Source organism: Amia ocellicauda, chromosome 23, assembly GCF_036373705.1.
Source record: "Amia ocellicauda isolate fAmiCal2 chromosome 23, fAmiCal2.hap1, whole genome shotgun sequence".
NCBI classification, from domain to species: domain Eukaryota; kingdom Metazoa; phylum Chordata; class Actinopteri; order Amiiformes; family Amiidae; genus Amia; species Amia ocellicauda.
In genome coordinates this window covers 9,586,554-9,611,824 of record NC_089872.1, presented here as the reverse complement: position 1 = coordinate 9,611,824, position 25,271 = coordinate 9,586,554, and the positions used below count along the sequence as shown (strand labels likewise).

Below are 25,271 nucleotides of genomic sequence, written 5' to 3'. Positions count from 1 at the left end.
CCTCAAGATTTACTTCATATTAATTATTTTGATTCTAGCAGCACTGGCTGGCTAGGGTGGGAGTGACGTCCACGGCCCGGCAGGGGAGGCTATGAGATTGCTCCTAGAAGAGAATGGATCCTTGAGCCCAACTTCTGAGGACGAAGATCATGTAATGGAGGAGAACCAGGAACAAAGGAGATCTCAGTGTACAACTGCAGGGTCCACTGTACTGCAGAGGGAGGTTGTTGGGAATGCTTCTCTTTCAGAGGTTGTCCGGTAGGGTCCAATTTTTCCTAGGGTTTGTAAGTGAACGGAATCCTCGGGACGATGATTCAACAAACTGGGGAAGATTACTGGTAGATAAATCTGCCCCTTTTTAAGAGCTGCCAATCATGAGATGAAATGGGTGAAATTGGCCAAGAAAGGCATGCTTGTGGTGTTTGTTTGATTACTGATAGTTGATTATTGATTATTGATTACTTTTACATTCTACATGTTTTTAAGAAGATTGGACTTCGGTCTAGAGGGGAATTATCCAGGACTGTGATTCAGGGAAAAGGTATGTATTTGTATGGAGACCAACTAACTTGAAGAGGGAAATGATTAAGCCTGCTGTATGGTTTTAATTTGTCCTTGAGATTTATGCACACGTTCAGAACAGTTAGTGGAATAAATGACTGTTTTATCTATGTATTGCAGGTTCAGATTTATCATGGTTTTTATTAGCATAGTATTTTGAGTGCATGTATGAGTTATCTGAATGTTTCACATTTGTTTGCAGTTTATTTTCTTTGTGTTTCTCTTTTTGTTTTGCTTTTGCAAATTCTTTTATAATGTTGTTGGCTTTGGTTTTCACTTGTGTGTAACTGTACCTGTGTACTGTATCGTTACATCTATTACTATTTTCAACTTGGGTGCAATATATTCTGTGTTCCTTAAGTAAACTAAACTATTTTAAGTCGGGTTTGAGTCTCTCATGCATTTGCTGCTCCAATACATTTGGAGTGCTCTGAATCTGCTACATACTGATGCTTATCTCGCCTTATTCTAAGAAATGTTACTCATGTAGGTCACATTTATGGGTGTACTCTTCACCTGCTTCGAGCCGAGAAGGAAATCTAATGTTTTTATCCAATGACAGACACCGGTGATATGGGGTTTTAAATTACTGTATTAGTGGAAAGCAGAAACTGTTGATATTCCTGACAATGGAAGGGCCACGATTGTACTGGCCGGCTACAAGAACATAATCTATTCCAATTCATCAAAGTCATGTAATGCCCTCATGAGAGCAACTTGTGGATGAGGGATTTGTTTTCAACAGCATCTTGACACAAAACTCCCAAACAAACAAAGCCCAGATTTCTCAATTTGTAAAGAAAATGTTGACTCGTGCCGTCCATTGTTTGATGGGTCCCTTCACCTGAACTACTTTCACTTGGGGTGAAGAAATTGACAAGAGTGGGAAAAATAAGAGATTAAACAAATTCTCTTGATGGCCACATTTTCCTGTTTCAATCCCTGAGTACTCACTGAGCCCTATGACAATGATTAACAGAACAATTAAACACATATTTCAAAAAGACTCCTAGTGAAGGGCAGGGGCTGAAACTGCAAGGTGCCACCAAGGGGGCAGGTGCCTGGGACATCCCAAGCTACCCACCTTTATGAATACCTGCCCGTCACATGGCACCTTTTGGAAATGCATATAAAAACAGCTGCCACATTACCTGTCCATGTAAGAAGGCTGAGGGTTGCCCTTCATCTCAGTGACACAGCCAATAACTGCCCTATATAACTACCTAACAATAGTTTCTTATTTTATGAAAGCTTATTCCCCCTTGAATTTTGTTGGTGGTCTCACAGTCTGGAGTTTTTTTAATTTTTTTTTAACAGGGAAGTGACTGCTCCCTTGCATTCACTGAATAAAACAGTGGTTCTCAATCCTGGTCCTGGGGACCCCATGCCCTTGGTGTTTTTTGTTCTAGCTGAGCTCTCAATTTCTTCATTACTAGTTGGGTACTTAATTGAACTCTATTTTAACTAATCATGTGTCTAATCTGACACTAACACATACCACAAACAAAACTCAAGCAACAGATTTTCAGAAGACAAGTGCTGCATCAGGATTTGATCCCAGATGCTGTTAGTTTCTAGACCAACATGCCATGCAGTGAGCAACTTACAGAGTCAAATATCTGGTAGGGGAGACTGGGGACAATTTTATTTTTATTTTTTACCTTTTGATCCAGTACTCCAAGACCATTTAACACAATTAAATCAACGTTTATTTATTTTTTTACTTTCTTTGAAGTAATATTTCAGCCACCAGAGGGCGGTTCTGAGCATCATGTGCGTTTTTCCCTGATTCTAATGTTTTACCTTGACAAAAAATCAGCCGATTTCAGGGAACTCCTGAAGTGTCCAGCCCTTAAATGGACAGGTTGAAGAAAAAATGTAAGTAATGTTCTGTAGTTTTAAAGCATTATCTTGTCTAAGAACAAACTAACAAACTATATAAATGGATGAATGAATAGTAATTGTAACCCCAGATATGAATTAGTATAAAGATACAAACTGCCTAAACTAATTAAAGAATGAAGAGATTAAAACCAGTTAAAGGCATCTCTTCACTGCTGGTTCTTGTTTGTTTCATATCCCTTAGTGATTCAAATGCTTTAAATTATGGAACATTGCTGTTTGCCTTCAGACCTGCTCATTTAAGTGTTGGATACTGAAGAGATTTCCCTGAAAACAGCCGATGTTTTGTCACGGCGACTCAACACTGCCACCCGGTGGCCAAATGTATTAATTAAAATTAAAATTAAAATGTCCAATAAATCATATATTTAAAAATATCTCTATTTTAAGCTTGCAGATGATCTAAAGGAAACCAAATACCCGCCTAACTAAATTGATGAATACAAATAGTAGTTTAACCATCAAAATTAAATCTACGTGAAAAAAATATATACACTTTTTTTTTATGTACTGAGCGTCGTGCATGTTTTTCCTTGATTCTAATGCTTAACATCCTATTGGCTAATAACCTGGAAGGGCTGCTATTGGGTACTACACAATAACAAGCACTGAGTGAAATTAACCCCTTAGCAATAGATAAAAAACCGAACATTCATGATAATACGTTATTTAAAATATTTTTCATTGTGGTCCAGTCAAAAGTATCTGGCTTTACAAATTAAAGTTAACATGCATTCATCACCGTGCATACAGTTTATTTTGAATATGCTTTGTATGAGTGGATCATTTTTCATTCGTGTTGCGGTTTATTTTAGGTTTTAAAATAGTCGGATATAGCATTGCTGTAATGTAAACCCCTTGATGAAAATAGGCTAGCCTATTGATTATGAATGCGGCTTGTTTGGTGGATATTTGTCCAGTAGTGGTGGGGAAATCAATAAAATGCCGAGCGATCTCGGGTGCTGTTATTTTTATGTTTTTATGGGAAATTCTGCTTATTGAAGGCTGTGATGATAATGACAAATCATCACTGCTACATTTTCACATTTTCCCCGTGGCCAGACACTGACAGTGCCGAATATCTGACAAAGGATAAACTGCATTTCTGACTAATTCAGTAACAAACAATATTACAATTCTGTCCAAACTCTGAATCATCATAGCGCTTTAACACCTTTCCTTAAACGACTAGATTACCAGTAAAGTCTGAAGAGATGTGTTTTGAGTAATTGCCAGACACATCTGTTCAGACTCTGCTTGTAATCTAGTAGTTTATTATCCTGTACAATTGCACAATGCTTTGACATACCCCTTGCTTGCATTACCAGTACTTGTACGGTTTATTTAGATTTCCCCTATGCCTCCTTTCCCTTAGCACATGGGACACAGAAGCAGTATTGTGCGCCCTTCCAAAATATAATCCAGTAATCAGTTCTGATTGTTGTATTCATTTTCGAGGGAAATAACTCAAATAAAAATGCAACAGTCGATTCTGCTGGTCTTGATTGTTTAATATTGCAGACTCTCATGGGTAAATACAGTTTTGGCAGTGCGCTGAACGTGTAAACTGGCGAGTCCTGTCTGTCCTACACTGTGTTGAAATTTGCCACTGCAATGGAAAGCAACTTAACGCAAGCGCACCCCAGATAATGACCCAACACCCACACATGACACATGATCTGCAGGGGCCAGGCTTGTGCTGTAATCGGGTCTATAAAGCCCTGCGCTCAGACGGGGGTCCTCACTGGCGCACAGGGGCTGTGGATGAAGATGCGTGTGTGCTGGAGGAGCGCTGTCCCGCTGCTGTGCGTCATTGGAGATGCTGGTGTCGCATTCTCTGGTCCAGGAGGGATCACGCCAGCAGACGTTTCCGATCCTGGTGTCCAAGATGCTCTGAGATTCGCAGTGTCCCAGTACAACAAGGCCAGGAAAGACATGTTTGCCAGCAAAGTGATGAATGTCGTTGATGCTATGAAACAGGTTCGTTATAAAATACGTTTACATGTTTTTAAAACGATTGTGAAAGTGGTACAAGAGGAAAGTTTTGTGAACGAAACTTAGACACGTTTAGTACTCTGTCTACTAAACAGGTACATACTGGGTGCCTGCAGTACATTGGGTAATGTGCGCATTTCAGCAACTGTAACTGTGCGAACTAATCCTGAAATGGTTTGTATTGCAGATCATTTTCTGGAAAAGGGGTGTCACAGGAACATAGTCTCGATAGGTTAGTAGTTCTCTGTAGTATAGGTAAGTATTATAGCTACATATTTAAAGTCAGTAAAGAACATCAAATTAATCGGATTATGTTTTTTTTTCTTTATCTGGGCAGGTGGGTAATACTTTAGTAACTCCCAGATCCAGCATAACAAGACAGACAAACTAACATGATCTCATTTCAGGAGTCTCTGAAATTGTTGTTCGTAATGATGCTGCGTTTTGGTATTCTCTGAAGAATAGGTAACACTTTTTTTCTCCCTAGCTTTCTATTTTGCATACTATTCAAATACTGTATTAAATTGACTCAAGAGGTTCAATCATTTCTTCTTCTTCTGTTTGCTCGCTAAAATCTATAATGCAATGTGATTCCCAGTCACTTTTAAAACGTGTTTTTATGTGCTGCTCATACACTGCAATGATTGATTTATGTAGCTATCTGACTCTCCTATGTTTACAATGTGTTTCTGTCACATACAAGACGCAATGATTGGGATTTGGGGCCAGGATTAAATGATCTGCTGTCCTGCATGAATATACCGTTCACCCTCCATAATGACATTTTTATTTCAAAAATATAAAAGAAATATGGTAGAATCTACAATGGCAAATATAATATGCGGTGATAAGATAAGTGTGTTTGTTATATTCATCCAGATTCTTCAGGCCTGGATCAACATTAAAGCATTCAATTGAATCTGTTTGTCCCAGGTTGTTGCAGGGTCGGAGTACTACTTCACAGTGGAGATGGGCCGCACATCTTGCAGAAAGGGGAGCGTGACGGATTTGGAGCTGTGCCCCTTACACAAAGTTTCAAGGGTAATGCAATGCTAAGATTGTGGAATGATTTTGCCACCTTGTAGACATGTATAATTAGATCAGTTTCATGTTAAACCACTTGCAAACTCAGAACATTAGTATTGTCTGGCTTTAGATTTACAGTACTGTGGTCCCCAAGAGGGACCACAACAAGAACTGGAAAAAAACTTAACAGACTCCTGCTCTGCTCTATATCCAGGTTTTAGAAACCCTGTTGCATTAATTGTGCTTTCAGACATCACAGATGGCTCTCAGTCTTGGAAACATAATGAAAATCTGCTTTCCCTGATTGTCTTTGGTTTTCTTCACATTTGCAGGTTCGCACATGTACCTTTGAAGTGTGGTCCCGTCCTTGGGTTCCTGACACCAGGCTGACAAAGAAAACTTGCAATTAAATAATAACAGCCAGATAATTAAAAAAAATAACTGCTTTACCAATACAATATATTGAGCTGTATGCCAATTATGTTAACACAGCTGTTTTCATTTTTGGTGTAAGGGGGTGGATTTGTATCTCAAGTAAATCAATTCAGACATTATTTTAAATAAATCTATTTAGAATATCTGTGTCCTGTGTTATTTAGTTTTTCCTATCAAATGCTAAATAATTGTTTGATGTCCAGTTAACTGCACTTTGAGTATCAGAGTATTATTAGTAGTATAATTATTAATATTATAATAATTTGTATAATTTACCAAACCCTGCTATTTAATACAACCATCGTGAACTTCCAGGTTGAATGATTTGAATTGCACAACATATCTCCTCTGAGAGAATGAACACTGTCCTGCCTGGAGCCTGATTAAACTTGAAAATAATCAAAGAAGGAATTGAGCTGCTGACAATGTGGAGATTGTTTAGGTCTATGATGTGTAAAGAGTTGTCACATTTCCTGACTAGGGGCTTTCGGGAGCTCTCTAATGCGTTTTGCCAAGTTCAAAGTTATAAAAGTATTAGAAAACATTGAAAGCTCTATACTAGTCAGGCTGTTCCGAATTTCCAATATTATATCATTTTAACTAATTTGCCCTACTGAAAGTGGCGCTTTTTAAAATAAAGTTCCATTCTAACTGTACTTCAGAGTATTTAATTTCTCTTTAGAAACGTCTCGCAAGAGGCTGAGACCTTAACTAAACCTGCTGGGAGGACACAGACAGCAGAGATAGCGGCGCAGTACATCACTGACTGCCTGCCACATACAAACGCACGCACACACACACAAGCAAACAGCACGTCAGGGTCATAGTTCTCGTAGCTGGCCAGAGTTAGCCAGATAACTTGACAGTCTGTCTTTTGCTGTCCATGAAGCGAGCTTAAAATCCAGCTGAGTAAGTTACCATTGCAACAGATTCTTAATCATAAACCTGCTCCAACTCAGAGTTACCCAGATCTGTGCATAAATCATTGCTTACATTTTTGTTTCATGAAGAGATCTAAGTGTTCAACTCATAAATCATTATGATGGGATCAAACTTGGAGACAGAGACTACGCATGTAGACCCTTCTTCATGACCCCATACACAGAACCAGCAGCAGGGCTGTGGAAGGAAACTCAATCTTCACTCAGGTTGTTGTGTTTGTCAAGCAAATTATTTATTCATGCAGAAAGAAATGGAGAAAGAATAAAGTACCATAGCAGTGTAACATTCCTCTGTGCCTCAATTGTTCCGAGCAGGGAGGTTCATACTCATGCACAAACAAGGAGGCAGTTATCAGACAAAGAAAAATATCTCACAGAAATAAACTAAATCCCGGATAGAGCTTGCCTTCAGACAACAACATGTAGTCACCAATTGGACACAGATGTTCACATTCCTAAACTGAAAGGAGAACAATTCTTGCTTTGCATTTTGCAAACTAACTAACTTCAATACTTGTAAGTATAAAAATATAAAATGACAATAAGAAATAAAATAATAAAAAAGTATTTCAAAATTCAATGTGGGTTTTGCAAGGACACTTAGCACTTTAAATAATGTTCTAAAAGGCTGCTTCACTGCTGCCAAGTCCGTTTAATGAATATATGATTGATACCACATGTACAGTGGGGGAAAAAAGTATTTGATCCCCTGCTGATTTTGTACGTTTGCCCACTGACAAAGAAATGATCAGTCTATAGTTTTAATGGTAGATGTATTTTAACAGTGAGAGACAAAATAACAACTAAAAAATCCAGAAAAACACATTTCAAAAAAGTTATAAATTGATTTGCATGTTAATGAGGGAAATAAGTATTTGACCCCTTCGACTTAGTACTTGGTGGCAAAACCCTTGTTGGCAATCACAGAGGTCAGACGTTTCTTGTAGTTGGCCACCAGGTTTGCACACATCTCAGGAGGGATTTTGTCCCACTCCTCTTTGCAGATCCTCTCCAAGTCATTAAGGTTTCGAGGCTGACGTTTGGCAACTCGAACCTTCAGCTCCCTCCACAGATTTTCTATGGGATTAAGGTCTGGAGACTGGCTAGGCCACTCCAGGACCTTAATGTGCTTCTTCTTGAGCCACTCCTTTGTTGCCTTGGCTGTGTGTTTTGGGTCATTGTCATGCTGGAATACCCATCCACGACCCATTTTCAATGCCCTGGCTGAGGGAAGGAGATTCTAACCCAAGATTTGACGGTACATGGCCCCGTCCATTGTCCCTTTGATGCAGTGCAGTTGTCCTGTCCCCTTAGCAGAAAAACACCCCCAAAGCATAATGTTTCCACCTCCATGTTTGACGGTGGGGATGGTGTTCTTGGGGTCATTCCTCTTCCTCCAAACATGGCGAGTTGAGTTGATGCCAAAGAGCTCGATTTTGGTCTCATCTGACCACAAAACTTTCACCCAGTTCTCCTCTGAATCATTCAGATGTTCATTGGCAAACTTCAGACGGGCCTGTACATGTGCTTTCTTGAGCAGGGGGACCTTGCGGGCGCTGCAGGATTTCAGTCCTTCACGGCGTAGTGTGTTACCAATTGTTTTTTTGGTGACTATGGTCCCAGCTACCTTGAGATCATTAACAAGATCCTCCCGTGTAGTTCTGGGCTGATTCCTCACCGTTCTCATGATCATTGAAACTCCACGAGGTAAGATCTTGCATGGAGCCGCAGACCGAGGGAGACTGACAGTTAATTTGTGTTTCTTCCATTTGTGAATAATCGCACCAACAGTTGTCACCTTCTCACCAAGCTGCTTGGCGATGGTCTTGTAGCCCATTCCAGCCTTGTGTAGGTCTACAATCTTGTCCCTGACATCCTAGGACAGCTCTTTGGTCTTGGCCATGGTGGAGAGTTTGGAATCTGATTGATTGATTGCTTCTGTGCACAGGTGTCTTTTATACAGGTAACGAGCTGAGATTAGGAGCACTCCCTTTAAGAGAGTCTCAGCTCGTTACCTGTATAAAAGACACCTGGGAGCCAGAAATCTTGCTGATTGATAGGGGATCAAATCCTTATTTCCCTCATTAACATGCAAATCAATGTATAACTTTTTTGAAATGCGTTTTTCTGGATTTTTGTGTTGTTATTTTGTCTCTCACTGTTTAAATACACCTACCTTTAAAATTATAGACTGATCATTTATTTGTCAGTGGGCAAACGTACAAAATCAGCAGGGGATCAAATACTTTTTCCCCTCACTGTATTACACTTACATGTAACTTACACTTTAACCTGTAAATATCACTTATGCTTCTTATTAATAACAGGGAAATAGAAATCAGTAACCATTCCTTATTTTTTTAGAACTGTGAAACATAAATCATTACTTATTTTTTTACAAGCCAGGACACAGCAATAAGTTATGGTTACACTCTTAGAACAAATGTGTTAAAACAACACGTGATGTGTTGTTTTTAAACACATTACCGAGTGTGATTAAGGACAACACATGTTGTGTTAAAGTTAACACAAGCTGTGTGTAGGAATATTAGCACAAATAATGTGTTATTTAATTAACACATTTATGGGTTAGTTTTACTCAGAAGATGTGTTGGTTTTGTGTAGGAATATTAGCACAAATAATGTGTTATTTCATGAACACTGTAATATGTTAGTTTTACTCAACATGTTGGCTTAGTAAAGCTAAACAACATATTCATTTAACAAAGGAAACTATGTGGTAGTTGTTTAATGTAAAGAGAGAAACCTTAATATAAATTATTACTATTGCAAACATGTAGCAGATGTCTTTGTCTTATTAAGTAATTTATTCAGTACAAAACACAATTACAATCAAACAATTTACGTAAGACATAGTACAGTATATAAAATGCAGTCATTTAAATTCATTTTACTTATTTACCCTAAAACCCTTCAAAACAATCTCGTCTACACGTTATATCTGTGCAGAAAAGCCCAGAGCCATGTCAAGAAAAAAAAACAAGAAAGTCTCATGTTAAACCCGAACTTACAAGTTTAAATGTCGAGTTTTAAAGTCGAAATCCGGAGTGTTTTTGTTTCACATGGTACCGGGCTCTTCCACGACGTAAGAAAGTTTACAAACGAGAGGAGGCCATCCGACCCATCCTGCTCGTTTGGTGTCCATTAATAACTAAGTGGAAAAATAATTTTGTTTCATTGTAAAATTAACTCAGAGGATTAACACAAACTGAGGATTAAAATAAATTAATGTTACTCAGCTCTTGTAATATCGTGGCCACAGAGCAGGTTGTGTAGACAGTTCAGACACAGCGCTGTCCTCAGTGAAGGGCCTGTGGGAGCGATTGGTTGAGACGCATTTCGCAGAGGATTGTGGTTAAAAATAAATAACACACTTCGACTGTGTTAGAAGAAAGACAGTACCCTGCACATATTGTGTAGAAAACAACATTTTTTTCAGGTATTTCAGGTTTATGTAACTGTATAGTAGACAGACCTGTTTCCGAGTTTCGAGTACAAAACATTCCTCTTGTACCACTAAAAAGTCATTTTTTAACAAACCTGTTTCTTCGCATCAACGACATTAATCACTTTGCTGGCAAAGTTGTCTTTCTTGGCCTTGTTGTACTGGGACACTGCGAATCTTAGAGCATCTTGGGCTCCAGGATCAGAAACGTCTGCTGGCGTGATCCCTCCTGGACCAGAGAATGCGACACCAGCACACAGGCATCTTCATCCACAGCCCCTCTGCGCCCAATGAAGACCCCAGTCTGAGCGCAGGGGTTTATAGTCCCAACGATAACACTAGTCTGACCCCCTGCAGATCATGTGTTTTTGGGCTGCGATTGCGGTAAGTTGCGTTCCAGGGCAGTAGTAAATATCAACACGTTAGACAGGATTTCGAGATATCTTAATATTTCAAGATATCTTTAAATAATTTACAGATATCTCTACATTATTTGTTGTGTACTCTAGTACCCCTGGGGCAGCAAATATCTATAGGGGAGAGTGGGGTAAGATGAGCCATTTTTCAGTCTATAGCCAACGGAATATGACACAGGAATGAAACTAATGCATACACCACAATTTAGGGATGTGTGCCATTAAATCTCAAATAGACAAGAAAATATGGGGTCCCAAAAAAAGTGGTCTTGTGGCTCAACTTGCCTCATGTTAGGGGTAAGTTGATCCAGCTGACAGGGTAAGTTGAGCCCTGTGAGAAAACAGTTAGGCCTATACTAACTATTGCTATTGTATTAACCAGATTTTAAAGTATAACTCTAAATATCATTATTAATAATTAAATCCCCCATTCTGCTGATATTATTGGTGTTCATTAAATAAAGATTACAACTAATTTGTCTACAGTTCTGAAACCTGAAGATGGTTTGCCAAGTCTCTAGGTGTCACGGTCTCAAGGGAGAACCGCTGGGCATGGGAGTTAAGGACCCAGGTGCAGCGCTCATAGAGGCGGCTGACAGGACACAAGGACTAAGCAAGGACGTGGTCGAGGTCACAGGCAATGGTCTGGAGCGAGGAGCAAGGAGCGAGGAGAAGGAGGATTAACTGACAGCACTTCACAAAGAATGAGGGCAGTGAGGGGTTTATGAAGGGAAACAGAAACTAGGAAGGCAGGTGCAGGGCCAGTGGGAACAGAGGAAAGGAACAGGAGTGCACATGGTATGTAGGAATGTTAATTGGAAAAGTGACAAAGGAAAGCAGTGAAGGGAGAAGGAAAAGGCAAGGGAACAGTGGCGGCCTCTAGTGGGGAAAGAGGGTCAGGGCTAGGGAAAACTGACACAAGGATTAAGAAATAGATGTGGAAGTCTTAAATTGAATGAAACTTTTCTTATTTTGAGGAACATCCACAGATTATTTGTTTTACACTTTGTGTAGACTCTCAACTTTATGTTTGGCGTAATAGCAAACTTTTTAGCCTATAAACATAACATAACATAAACACCAACATGTCAAATTATGTTCTGAATATCTGTATAATTGCAAACTTTGTAGCCAATGACAAACACTAACATGTCACATATGTACAGAAAATGCTATTCAAAATGGCAAAACGAGTGATGCTTCAACGTCATCCACAAGGAGGTAAACAAAAACTACAGCTACAAGCACATGACAATCGCAAAATTATATGCAGAGATCGGAGTTGAACAAAAATTAGGCCTACTTGACTATGACAACAATCACATGTCGAAAATTATAGGAATTATTTGACATTCCATGCCTCTAGGTTGCAGGGAAATATGAAGTGGTTCTCCCTCCTTGCAGTTCCTCCTGCTTTTTGAGGTTTTTTGAGCTTTTTCAGGATATCACTCTGTGGGAAGAATCCTTCATCATGCTCCTTAAATGCAAAGGTTGGTTTCTCAGTGCTAGTGGTCCCACGGATTTTTCGGAGGAATCTTGCCCCCACTTCATCACCCTCCAGAGTTTCAATCAAGCCAATGTAATGGTAGTTCTTGCACTTGGTCGTGAAGTTGACCACTTCAAAACCACAGGCAAAAAACTGTCTTTTTGTGAAAAAAAATATGCTTACCACTTCATCCACATGGTTCGTCCTTCCACAGAAAGATGAAAATGGAGAATGCAAACTAAATTTAGGGTCACATGACAAAAATTGTGTATGGTTGCCCAGATACAGGTGGTGGGTCAACTTACCCACTGGCTCATCTTACCCCTCTCTCCCCTACCCAGAATTGGATATAGAATTGCATCTTTTGTCTGTTAGGTTACAAACATAGGGGACTGGAGGTGCCTGTGAAAAGTAAGTTTATAATCTACAATGGGCAACTGATTCGTGTTTATATCTTCCAATAATACATATACATGTAACTTGAGTTTTGGAGCAAGTAAACAATCATATGACATCACTGGAGTGGAACTAATGATACAGTCAAGGTAGCCACATGATTACTTAGAATCACAGAAGCACTTCTGTCTCATCATATGTATTCCTTGAAAAGGCACCAGGGGCTAAAGATTTTTATCATAATAGACTCCAACCAATTATTTTCTCCTCCTACACACCACAATGAGCATCTGCTTTATTTAAACTTCCATGTCTTGTTTACTAAATGTGGGATTCATTCAGAGAGGAAATCCTGGAAGCTGTGTCACTGAGAAGAATAAATAACATAAATCAGATCTTAAGCAGTTCAATGAAAATCTATTAAGTGCACAATTTCACACCATAGGCAGAATGATAACACTCCTAGCTTTGTGACATAGTGGGTTAGCATGTGTGTAAATGTATGGCCCTCACTATAAGATGAGCTGCTGTCCAAACTGTCACAATGGAAGTCAGGATAGTAATGGTATCCTCTAAGCATCTATGGCCTCCATCCACTATAGAGGTTTGTCCCAGTACAAATTAGTGATATTGTGAATATTGCTTCTATAGTTTAGAACTGCTGAGTGGTGTCAGGGGTAAGATAAGTACTTACATGCCCAGAGACTCTGTACTTTCGCATTTCGCATATTGTTCTGTTCTTTTGGACTTCAGTATTTATTGGTCTGATTTGGCAGGATCACTGCAACTGATTTATTTTGAGTTACTGTACTGAAACATAACATTCAAACATGTGAATGCCTCATTTAACAGTAATTAATTACTGAACTATTTTCCCAGGATTTGTAACTATCCACTTTTATTCACAATGTTATTTCTGCAGTTTATTTCTTCCTGCTTCTACAGAAAAAACACTGTCAATGTCCAGGACAGGCAGTCAGCTGTGTACACATTGAACCAGGACATGGCTGGAATCTGGAACAAACTACTTAGCAATGTGGTTGAAGCTGAGAAATTGGGATCATTTAAAAATAGACTGGATAGTATCCTTGGATCACTTAGTTATTAATGGACAGCAAATGAGCACGATAGGTTGAATGGCCTCCTCTCGTTTGTAAACTTTCTTATGTTCTTATGTTCTTATGTTCTTATGTTCTTATGGCCTTCAGCAATGTACAATATTGCCAAGGCATTCGACTCTTTCAATAGGCAGTGTCTTAGGGAGATAAACACACAATGACAAGGACTATGGTGCAAAGGAGATTATTTATTATTATTTACAGTGCCGGGTGCAGGTGTGTTACAGTGGTCCTGAAATGCAAAGAAGAAAAAATGTAAAAGAACATGGAAAACATTTTCAACAGCAGAAAAAATAAACATGAGCATGAAACCATTTCAGAAGCAATTATGGTAAGGGAGGGTACATAGATATAAAATATATTTGACTTCATTAATTGTACAGCAAATAAGTGACGTCAGCCAGACCCGCTTCTCCAGAATACTCAACAGAATTTGAGAATGTATTCATATTCACATTTTCATGATTTACTGCTCTCTATCCACTTTGTGGTGACAAGTAGTCACAGCTCATAAGTTTGTTTTCATGTAGGCTACTCCACATAGGGATATAACGTAGGCTGGGTAAAAATATAGATTTTCCCATTAATTGCGATTCTGGTTTGGACGATCTGATATCGATTCTTAAAATCGCGAGATCGATCTAATAAATCTGTGCATTTTCTCAGTGAATGAAAAAACTGCTGTCTGGCCAAATATATACGTGAAGGAAAACAACAAAAATAAAATTTAAAGCCCAAGCGCACATGCTCCATCCTGCTTGCCCACGGCTAAAGCCAATCCGCAAGCACCCCCGACAATATGCGATGCCCCCCAGCTCTTCAATACGCACAATCAACTATTTTGAAAGTTGAAGTATGCTTACTTAACAACTTGCACTATTTTGAAAGACACACTCAGCCTTGGTTAATTTGCTATTATTTAATGGTAGTTTATAAATGAGGTAGTTTTTAATTTCGATTAGTAGAAAAAAAAAAATGATTTTAGTTAAATAAAAAGCAATTCAATGTCATGTTTTGGGCCTGGTCCTCAATGTTTAACATCAATCTTTAGTAATCTATCATGTTATATAAGTTAGAGAGTTCCCTGTGTTTAAGTTCAGAGAATCTCTCTCATAATCAATATTGGTATTGTAATTATCACTATTCCCAAATTAAATCGAAATCAAATAAAATGGAATCAAACTGAAATAGAATGGAATTGGGACCTTGTGAATCGAAATCGAATCGGCTCAGAAACCAACAGGGGCAGTGCCATAGGCCGTTCATTGGTGAGGGCATCGATTCCAAGTGAAGGGGCAGATTCTATGATTGGCTAGGGAGGGGGGGATATCTATAATTTTGTGGAAAAAAGATGCACAACTTCCCCAATTTTAGTGCTGATCTTATGAACACAGATCTGTTTTTAATGAAGTCAAGACATTAAGCTGGTTTACTGAAGTTACTATTGTACTAATAAATCTGTCTGATATAATTGGTTTCTTCACCTTTGTAGCCAAATTAACAGGAAATTATTGGATATTTCTCTTTCCCATACAGTGAGGGAAAAAGTATTTGATCCCCTGCTGATTTTGTACGTTTGCCCACTGACAAAGAAATGGTCAGTCTATAATTTTAATGGTAGGTGTATTTTAACAGTGAGAGACAAAATAACAACACAAAAATCCTGAAAAACGCATTTCAAAAAAGTTATACATTGATTTGCATGTTAATGAGGGAAATAAGGATTTGATCCCCTATCAATCAGCAAGATTTCTGGCTCCCAGGTGTCTTTTATACAGGTAACAAGCTGAGATTAGGGGCACTCTCTTAAAGGGAGCGCTCCTAATCTCAGCTCGTTACCTGTATAAAAGACACCTGTGCACAGAAGCAATCAATCAATCAGATTCCAAACTCTCCACCATGGCCAAGACCAAAGAGCTGTCCTAGGATGTCAGGGACAAGATTGTAGACCTACACAAGGCTGGAATGGGCTACAAGACCATCGCCAAGCAGCTTGGTGAGAAGGTGACAACAGTTGGTGCGATTATTCACAAATGGAAGAAACACAAATTAACTGTCAGTCTCCCTCGGTCTGCAATTTGTAATTCACAACATCTTGAAATGGTTTACAATTTTATATTATACAGACGACAGTATAGACTGTATATATTATGCGGTATGGTTTAAATAGTTTTCACTTCTAAGCAGTCATGGCTGTTGTCGCAGATTACTTGTGCAAAGAGGATGGAATCGTATTTCACAGTCCCTGCACTTCTACGTCAAACAACGCTTCATGACAAAGTGAATATCAGTGAATGATTTTAAAAATGGCCCTATACCATTACTTTGTTCATTATTAGCCTACATTCCCCCTTCAGTATTTTCCACTTATTATGCATTTTACTACCTGCCTTATATGGCCTGCATCTTACAGACACTGATAAGAAGATGAAGATTTTAACTTCAGAGGAGCTGAAGAAAGCAGAGACGACCTTGGAGTCATATCTGCCGAAATGCATTAAGGTACTAAGCTAAGCACGCTTTTATATGCGGTAAAGGTATTCTGAATTAAAAAGTTTACTTAGATTAACTGACTAACAAAAAAAGCAATAATGAAACATTTTAATGTATCGGGATACATTTTAAAACTATTAAACAAAATGATACAAGTGGTTAAAATGTCCTTTTACTGATGTTGTTACACTAAATTAGTGTTTTGTTATGAGTTTAAATCTCTTGTAGTGGATTGTCCTTAATAGTTTTTAAATATGTTCCTGGTATGGACTACACAGAATAGCTATTTACACTGTGCTCTCGTAGGTGTATGGGTATTTGCTCGGCATTAACAGAAAGAAGCCACACACTCTGGAGGTAGTTGTAGACTCCTGGCCCCATTTTAAAACTATCATTTGCAGAACGGATTTAAAGGTGAGTGTTTCTCCAGGGTTGTTTTATATGATCAATTATTCATCTATTTATTACCCATTTTGATCTTTTCAGAGCATTTTTTTTCTCAGAGGACAAAATTGAAAGCATCATGTGAACTTTGGCCAACCATGTGGAAGTGTGTTCAGAACCTGTAGCTAACTTGTCTTGTCATTTTGAGCAGAATAAGAAGTCTGCTGATTACATGAAAAAGGTAACACTTTTCAGCACAGATGGACAAAGCTTGAAGAGAATGCTGATGGATGATAGTGCTATAGACTGGAGCACATATTTCCTGATAGGAGGTACAGCCTAATTTTATATTTAAGGAAGCTACTGGACTTGAAGACTGCATGTGTACAGTGAATTACATTTTCTCCCATTCAGCCTGTTAATAGGGCTGCAAATTGGGCACACAATACTTTGTTTGTGCAAGTCATAATTGGAGCAATCTGTTTGTACCAGTATAGGGCAATTACAATAAGTGTGTATATTACAAAGAGCATTTAAGGGAGGCAGTGAATTAACAGATTCATATTTTCATTTTAACTGTAGGATTAGATGACCGCCATGCTACCCTGCTGAAGGAAGTTTGTGTTACCAGACAAGTCCCGGTTCAACTGTTTACGCAAGTGCGGTTAATGACACTGCCAGACCCCAGCCGGCTGCCTGGGCTGGACATTAACAGGTGTGTTGTTTTTGGGAGAGGGAAGAGATTAACTCTAGAAATAATATTGTGCTTAATAGTTGTGTATAAAAAGTCCTTCTTGTGTAGTCCTATTGTAACAGTTTGGACAGCAGTGCATCGGCAGCACTAACAGAATGCTATGGAGAGGGCCATACATTTACAATAACCCACTACGTCACAAACATAGGCATGTAACCATTGTGCCTATGGAGTGGAATTGTTCAGTGTGCATTTAGTACATTAACATTGGACTGCTTTAGGACAGAACTATGTTATTTTCTCTTCTCAGTGATACAGCTTCCAGGATTTCCTCTCTGAATGAATCCCACATTGATTTAGTGAACAAGACGTGGAAGTTTGGAGGCAGTGCACAGGGGTTTCGCAACATTCAAAAACTGATCACCAACTTCCCCTCATGTTGCATCACAGATGACCAGGGAAACCCAATCTCCTGGGTGCTGGTGTACGATTACTGTGCTCTGGGGCTGCTGTACACCCTGCCTGAGCACAGAGGGAAGGGCTACGCTAAGATACTGATCAGCACCATTTCAAAGAGCCTTCGTGCCCAGGGGTACTCAGTCTACAGCTTCATTGAAGAGGAGAACAAGGTGTCCTACAGGCTGTTTAAAGGCCTGGGCTTCACAGAGGAGCCGGCATACAGGGCTGTGTGGTTTGAGTTCAACAACTAGTGCGATCTGCAGAGACTGCATTAATACTGACCTAAGTCACACATTTCAGAAAGATGGATAGGTTTTCTAGCTTTTTCTCAGTGTAAGACAGGAGTACAGTAGCGTACTGGCCATCTGGAGAATTCCTGGGGGGCCAGTTGACCTGTGGTTATTAAGTCTTATAATATTTTATACAATTTTACTTTGTTCTTCAGACCCAATTCAAAATAATCTTTCCCCAACCTCATAGTAGAGCTGTTGTGCCTGCTGGGTTAGGCTCTGACTATAAATTGATGGATGGAAAATACTAACGGCCTTTTAGAATACCTTAAGTCTAAATCTTGTGTAATCCCTTGGTAAGGAAGTCAGCTGCAAATGCACACAAACATGAAGACTATGATATAAAGAGCTCCACTGCAATTGTGTAAACAAACAAACTCCTTCCCTAGTATTTTAGACTAAATAGGACTGTTAGATTATCCTCAGTGTAGGATGTGGTCATTCTGAACTGCAGCACAAGCCCCAAAACATGACACATACATTCCTGTGGCAAATAATTGTTTTCACTGTTTTTCCACTTCAGTGATCACTTGGCAGCAATAAAAAATCAACAACGAGCTGAAGCAGAAGAGTCAGGATGAATTGTATCTCCCAAAACTGCTCCAGCCAAGTTCAATAAGTTTAAAATAACAGATCAAGTAAGCTAGCGTGACTTCAAACACACAAACTTTTTCATTCCCGTAACTCTTGCGCCATGTTGGAGGCAGGCATTGACCATCATGACTCTGTAACAGGAGACCTTATTGTTCATGAAAACCACATCTTGGATCAGCAGCAACTGCAAAAGCACTACCTCTTCTAGAGAATTCAACTGCCTTATGTAATTTTCTATTTCCCCAGCTGTTTACAATCACTCAGAAGCTCCCAGTAGGAAAATTATGACTGCACTGAAAGTTCAATGAAGTTATTGAGAACTTAGCTGGAACAAAACCAAGCAGGACCAGAACTGAGAACTACTGATGTACTTAATACATAGTAATTGCGCTGGAATGGTTTATTATATTTATATAGTCTTGCTCACTGTTTTTAAAGATGTTAAAATTTGTAGCCATACTACACCACTGAAGGCACCTTCAGATTAGGTTATTTTTATTTAGCACTGGAATAGTGGACAAGAGAGACAGCAGGTATAAACAATCTTTGCTTATTAAAATTCAAGGGGAGACCAGGAGCAATGGAAGTTAAAATAAAACAAACATATAAAACACTAAAACCCAATGGGAGTATATATTCTGGACTCTTGCAGGCCCAAGCAATGTAATAGGGCTAGAAACTATAAGAGTTGCATAACCTCTGCCCAATCCCACTTAACCTTGTTTTACAGGCACCTCAACTACACAATGCCTTAAGTCTATACCAATGTTCCAATTGTATTACCAATTATGAATAAAGCCATTGTTGTGCAGTGTAGTACCCCCCCACTCCAAAAAGGGGTGCGAGAGCTCTAGAATTAGGCACTAGAGTACTATGGATCTCCCAATAAAAACAAAATTCAAACGCTTAGATACACGGAGCAATAGTTAAAACTAGTTAAAATAAAGGTAAAGAATAAAAGATGGTAAAAATAAATAAAAGGCACCCATTAGCATGTTTGTGTTCTAGTTGTATATTCCAGTGCCCCGACAGAGAGTTCAAATCAAATAGTCCTTTTCTTCACTTTTCCTATACATGTGTCACTCGTTCTGTCCACTATAGGACATGAGTCACAGCGAGCTCAGCAAGACCCAGTACACATGTGGAAATGTATTGCAAGGACACATTTAAAGCACAGACAGGCACAATGGCGGTACAGGAACCTGAACCCCAAAAAACACAGTCTCTGGGAGGCAGCTCCAAACTAAATGAGTTGTTTTTGCAACCAATAGAGCTCTACTGATCATTCAAATAATCACACTGATGTTTACAAACTATTCCCAGGGGCATTCAACCCAAATTAAAAAGTGTGACAAAGTAAATCAAATACAAATAAGTCGGTGAATTAAAAGGTGCAAACAAAGTGAATAAAACTCAATAAATCAAATATGAAATCTTTGGTTTAAGATTGTAAAATATTCTTGAAGGAAGAGGAACACTATAAAGTTGCAAACAACAAAGAAACAGAGAAGGGTATTATCCATTTATTTGGGTAATAATATGAGTTTCAGGTAAACTGTTCTGCAGGTTTGCTGGAAATCATACACAGAGAAAAAAAATACAAACTGAAAAGCAGTGGGGTTTTCATGTCTAATGCAGCAATGCTCTTTTACTTCATGCTCTGACCGACAGTTTCGTTTTTATCTACAATAAAAGCCAATGCAAAATGTGAAAGAGAGGCTCGCTTATTGCAGTCCCATGATGATGATGATTATTTTTGTATCATGAAAATCCAGGAAAACACTAGGCAGAGAGAGCAGCAAGAAGACGCAGATTTAAACAGCTAAACTAAAGACATCTCAAATTCAATTGGAGACATCTGTATATGATTTAAAGATATCTTGAAATATTCAAACATATTTGGAAATCTTGTCTACCCTACATTGTGTTGGTATTGGACACTGCACTGGGGAGGAAATTAATGCAACCACAGCCCAAATAAAGGACCGCAGGGGCCAGGCTTGTGCTGTAATCGGGTCTATAAAGCCCTGCGCTCAGACGGGGGTCCTCACTGGCGCACAGGGGCTGTGGATGAAGATGCGTGTGTGCTGGAGGAGCGCTGTCCCGCTGCTGGCCGCGCTGTGCGCTGTAGCCGCTCTTGGTGCCGCAGCAGGTATTCCCGGAGGGATCACGCCAGCAGACCTGTCCGATCCCGGAGTCCAAGATGCCCTGAAATTTGCAGTGTCCGAGTATAACAACGCCAGGAAAGACAACTTTGCCAGCAAAGTGATTAATGTCGTTGATGCGAAGATACAGGTTCGTTCAAAAAATAATACCATTTAACGACTGTGAAAGTGGTACCATTGGAAAGTTTTGTACGCGAAACTCAGAAAGAGCTGGTCTCTCTACTAAACAGTTCTGTAATAAACGTAATGGTTGCTGTAATACATTTTGAAAATACTAAATGGAACCACCACAAAAAATTCTGGTATTGGACTATCGCGTTTATTTATTGTGCGCATTTCAGCAAGTGCAGCTGTGAAGTAATCCTTAAATGCGCGGATCTTTGGACAAGTGGTTTGTATTGCACATCATTTTCTGGAAAGGAAATATGACACAGATATATAATTTACCTATACTACAAATAGCTACTAATATCTAAATATTTAAAATCAGGAAAGACCACCTAGCTAATTGGATTATTGTTTCATCTTTACCTGGGAAATACACTCTTATACTTAATGTGTTGAATTTAACAGCTTGCGTTTGTTCAAGGACAACACAATTTTACAAAACAAAATAATAATATGTATTTTTGACACAAGTCTGTGTGTGAAAAACATTATTTTGTGAATTTTAACACAAAGCTTTGTTGTCCTTGAACAAACACGGAATGTGTTAAATTTAACACATTAGTTATAAGAGTGTAGGGTAATAATTAAATATCAAGTCCAGCATAACAAACGGACAGACAAACTGTAGCATATTCTCATTTCAGGGAGTATAATATTGTTCTTCGAAGTGCTGTTGCAGTTAGGTATTCTCTAAACACATATGGTAAAATCTGTCAATGGCAAATATAATATGCAGTGATAAGTGTGGTTGTTATATTCCTCCTGGCTCAACTGGCCTGGATCAACATTAAAACATTCAATTTAATCTGTTTTCCCAGGTTGTTGCAGGGAAGAAGTATTACCTGACAGTGGAGATGGGCCGCACATCTTGCAGAAAGGAGAGTGTGGAGGAATTGGAGCTGTGCCCCTTACATAAAGTTGGAAGGGTAATGTAATGCCAAATCTGTGGAATGATTGTGCCAGTCTGGATATATATGAATAAGTCTTTCACTTTCATTGCATGTAGATGGCTTAATATAATTTCCTATACGGTTACATTAATGAAATTCATATGTTAATCCACTTGCAAACTCAGTGGAATATTAGTATTGGCTGTCTCTAGATTTACCATAGTGTGGTGCCCAAGAGGGACAACAAAAACTTAACGGACTCCTGAACTGCTCTGTATCCAGGTTTTAGGTAAATGAAAATCTGCTTCCCCTGATTGTCTTTGTAGGTTCGCAAATGTACCTTTGAAGTGTGGTCCCGTCCTTGGCTTTCTGACACCAGGCTGATCAAGAAAACGTGCCAGTAAATAAGACCTGCCGAACAAGAGATGACAGCATTACAATATATTACAATAATACTATATTGAGCTGCATACCCACTGTGTTAACTGCTTTCTTTTTTTTGGTTTAAAAGCAAAGCAATTGTATCAGTAGTTGAAATAAAAATATTATTTAGAATATTGGTGTCCTGTATAATTTTGTTGTTTTTTCCTATCAAATGCTAAATCAGTTTTTTGATGTCCAGTTAACTGCACTTTGAGTATCATAGTATTATTAGTATAATTATTATACAGATGACAGTAAAGACTATATATATGTATATTGTGGTATGGTTTTACTAGTTTTCACATCTATGCAGTCATGGCTGCGTTTTCTCAGATTACTTGTTTAAAGAGGATGGGATCTAATTTCACAGTCCATGAAGTTCTACGTCAAACAACGCTTCATGACTAAGTGAATATCACTGAATGATTAAACAAATTTGATGAATTTCCATGACTTTGTTAATGATTACCTTTATGCAACACTTTGGTCTGTTTGTACCAGTATAGGGCAATGGCAATAAGTGTGTACATTACAGACAGCATTTCATTCAGGGAGGCAGTGAATTAACAGATTCATATTTTCATTTTAACTGTAGAATTAGATGACCGCCATGCTACCCTGCTGAAGGAAGTTTGTGTTACCAGACACGTCCCGGTGAAAATGTATACACAGGTGTGGTTAATGACACTGCCGGCTGCCTGGGCTGGACATTAACAGGTGTGTTGTTTGTGGGAGAGGGAAGAGATTAACTCTAGAAATAATAATAATAATAATAATAATAATAATTGTGAGGCAAATTTCACAATCACTAAATAGTACTGACAAACCTCTCTAGTGGATTGAGGCCATTGATACAAAGAGGATACCAAAGCTATCGTGACTTCCACTGTTGTGACAATTTGGGCAGCAGTGCGTTGGCAGCACTAACAGAATCCAATGGTGAGGGCCATACATTTACAAACATGCGTACCCACTACGTCACTAAGCTAGGAGCGTAACCATTTTTCCTATGCTGTGGAATTGTTCAGTGTGCATTTAGTACATAAACATTGGACTGCTTAACATCTGATCTATGTTATTTTCTCTTTTCAGTGATACAGCTTTCATCTCTGAATGATCACCAACTTCCCCTCGTGTTGCATCACAGATGAGCAGGGTAAACCAATTTCCTGGGTGCTGGTGTATGATTTCTGTGCTCTGGGGCTGCTGTACACCCTGCCTGAGCCACACTAAGATACTAATCAGCACCATTTCAAAGAGCCTCCATGCCAAGGGGTACCCAGTCTACTACTTCATTGAAGAGGAGAACGAGGTGTCCTACAGGCTGTTTAAAGGCCTGGGCTTCACAGAGGAGCCGGCATACAGGGCCTATGTGGTTTGAGTTCAACTACTAGTGCGATCTGCAGAGACTGCATTAATACTGACCTAAGTCACACATTTCAGAAAGATGGATAGGTTTTCTAGCTTTTTCTCAGTGTAAGACAGGAGTACAGTAGCAGACAGTCTGCAGAACTGGAGAATTCCCGGATTGACCTGTCTTATATCTGGTCATTCTGAACTGCAAGCACAAGCCCCAAAAACATGACACATACTTTCCTGTGGCAACTGAAGGCACCACCTTCAGATTAGGTCATTTTTATTTGGCACTAAATTCGTGGGCAAGAGAGACAGCTGGTACTAGCAATCCTTGTTTATTAAAGTTACACTAGGCCAATTGACTATTAGCAATAATCTTCCTCCCTTGATTTCAAGCAGCCATGAGAACCAATTGCTCGACAGAGCCACAAGGGGACAGCAGAGTCTTGGGTTTAAGCTGAATAGCAGTGGGGTTCTCTATAAAACACTTCTGAATGTTCTCATACTGAGCACAGTCCGTTTACATGGCTCAAACAGTGTAATATCTGTTCATGAGGAAGACCAAGGTTGAGGTAAAAGTGGACAATGTCTGTGACACACTTGCAATTCCTATTTAGCGGGTTTAACACTCTAGTGTGCTGGAGTGGCTACGGTTTCTGTGGTTGATGGTTTGAATCCCGAGCAGGGAACTCCGGCTACACTTACAATTAGTATTTTGTCTGGTACATGTTTCTAATTAGTATATTTTGTGTCAGCATTTGTTTTTTGTTTAATGACAACACAAAGCAATGAAATATATCAGGCTTTTAAGTAAGGAGACGCATTTTTAGAACTATTCGCATGAGCAATATAATTTAAGTTCTTATCCAGTCATGTCGTATTGTGAGGTTACCCATAAGAACTTCAAATGGTCTTGTACTAAACATGTTTTTTTTTTTTTTTTCATGGAAGCAACATGCCCCCAAAATACGAAAAAAAACCAACGCATTTATTTGTGGCAAACAATAGGTCGATAGTTTCACATTTTTTTAAATTGTAGATACAATTTAAATAGAGGCTCGCTTATTGTAGTCAATGATTTAATTTTGGTCGGTGGCCCTGAAGTGCAAACCTGAAAAACAAAATGAAAACCTGAAAAACAAATTACAAAACATGAAAAAAGAAATTGAGGACATACAAAAATAAGAGGAACAAATCCGAGGACCTAAAAAAACGAATGTAAAGATCTGAAAAAACAAATCCGATGACATGAACAAATAAATAGGGGGACCTGAAAAACAAAACCGAGGACGTGAAAAATTCAGAAGCAATTACGGAAAGGGAGGGTACATAGTCAAACAGATTGGACTTCAGCGATTGGACGAACGAATCTGTCAATTACAAACACACCGTGCACCGAGGAGTGGCTGTGGAGTGCGTCGCTGCTTTTCAAATCTCTTCGTGAAGTATTGGCTTTATGAGAAATACGTGTTTATGTAGTCGTTACTTATTTATTTATACTTTTTCAAGTTTTGTATTTCAGATTAAGTTGAACAACAACACAAAGGCTATTGCATAGACACTGCGGTTAGCTCGACCACTTTAGTTCACACCGAGATTGTTACACACACCTC

General features: G+C 38.9%; 3 protein-coding genes across 3 annotated transcripts; all 3 read left to right on the top strand.

Moving 5' to 3' along the window:
* Window positions 1–4,137: 4,137 nt before the first annotated feature.
* On the top strand, window positions 4,138–6,060 carry LOC136719432 (cystatin). Its single transcript, XM_066697350.1, has 3 exons — window positions 4,138–4,443; window positions 5,392–5,499; window positions 5,817–6,060. Exons 1-3 carry the CDS (start codon window positions 4,138–4,140, stop codon window positions 5,892–5,894), a joined length of 492 nt encoding a protein of 163 aa, XP_066553447.1. The 3' UTR covers window positions 5,895–6,060.
* Window positions 6,061–16,169: 10,109 nt separating this feature from the next.
* Window positions 16,170–18,023, top strand: LOC136719430 (glycine N-acyltransferase-like protein 3). Its single transcript, XM_066697349.1, has 5 exons — window positions 16,170–16,244; window positions 16,542–16,649; window positions 16,831–16,951; window positions 17,202–17,334; window positions 17,624–18,023. The coding sequence occupies exons 1-5, from the start codon at window positions 16,170–16,172 to the stop codon at window positions 18,021–18,023; spliced, it is 837 nt and encodes a 278-aa protein (XP_066553446.1).
* Window positions 18,024–20,684: 2,661 nt separating this feature from the next.
* Window positions 20,685–22,434, top strand: LOC136718722 (cystatin). Its single transcript, XM_066696429.1, has 3 exons — window positions 20,685–20,951; window positions 21,808–21,915; window positions 22,206–22,434. The coding sequence occupies exons 1-3, from the start codon at window positions 20,727–20,729 to the stop codon at window positions 22,281–22,283; spliced, it is 411 nt and encodes a 136-aa protein (XP_066552526.1). The 5' UTR covers window positions 20,685–20,726; the 3' UTR covers window positions 22,284–22,434.
* The last annotated feature ends 2,837 nt before the right edge of the window (window positions 22,435–25,271 follow it).

Coding starts and splice junctions, on each gene's coding strand:
- LOC136718722 (XM_066696429.1), top strand. CDS start 20,727: ATGAAGATGCGTGTGTGCTGGAGGAGCGCTGTCCCGCTGCTGGCCGCG. Junction 20,952..21,807: donor TCGTTGATGCGAAGATACAG/GTTCGTTCAAAA, acceptor CTGTTTTCCCAG/GTTGTTGCAGGGAAGAAGTA. Junction 21,916..22,205: donor CCTTACATAAAGTTGGAAGG/GTAATGTAATGC, acceptor TTGTCTTTGTAG/GTTCGCAAATGTACCTTTGA.
- LOC136719432 (XM_066697350.1), top strand. CDS start 4,138: ATGATCTGCAGGGGCCAGGCTTGTGCTGTAATCGGGTCTATAAAGCCC. Junction 4,444..5,391: donor TCGTTGATGCTATGAAACAG/GTTCGTTATAAA, acceptor TGTTTGTCCCAG/GTTGTTGCAGGGTCGGAGTA. Junction 5,500..5,816: donor CCTTACACAAAGTTTCAAGG/GTAATGCAATGC, acceptor TCACATTTGCAG/GTTCGCACATGTACCTTTGA.
- LOC136719430 (XM_066697349.1), top strand. CDS start 16,170: ATGAAGATTTTAACTTCAGAGGAGCTGAAGAAAGCAGAGACGACCTTG. Junction 16,650..16,830: donor TTTGCAGAACGGATTTAAAG/GTGAGTGTTTCT, acceptor CATTTTGAGCAG/AATAAGAAGTCTGCTGATTA. Junction 16,952..17,201: donor CACATATTTCCTGATAGGAG/GTACAGCCTAAT, acceptor TTTTAACTGTAG/GATTAGATGACCGCCATGCT.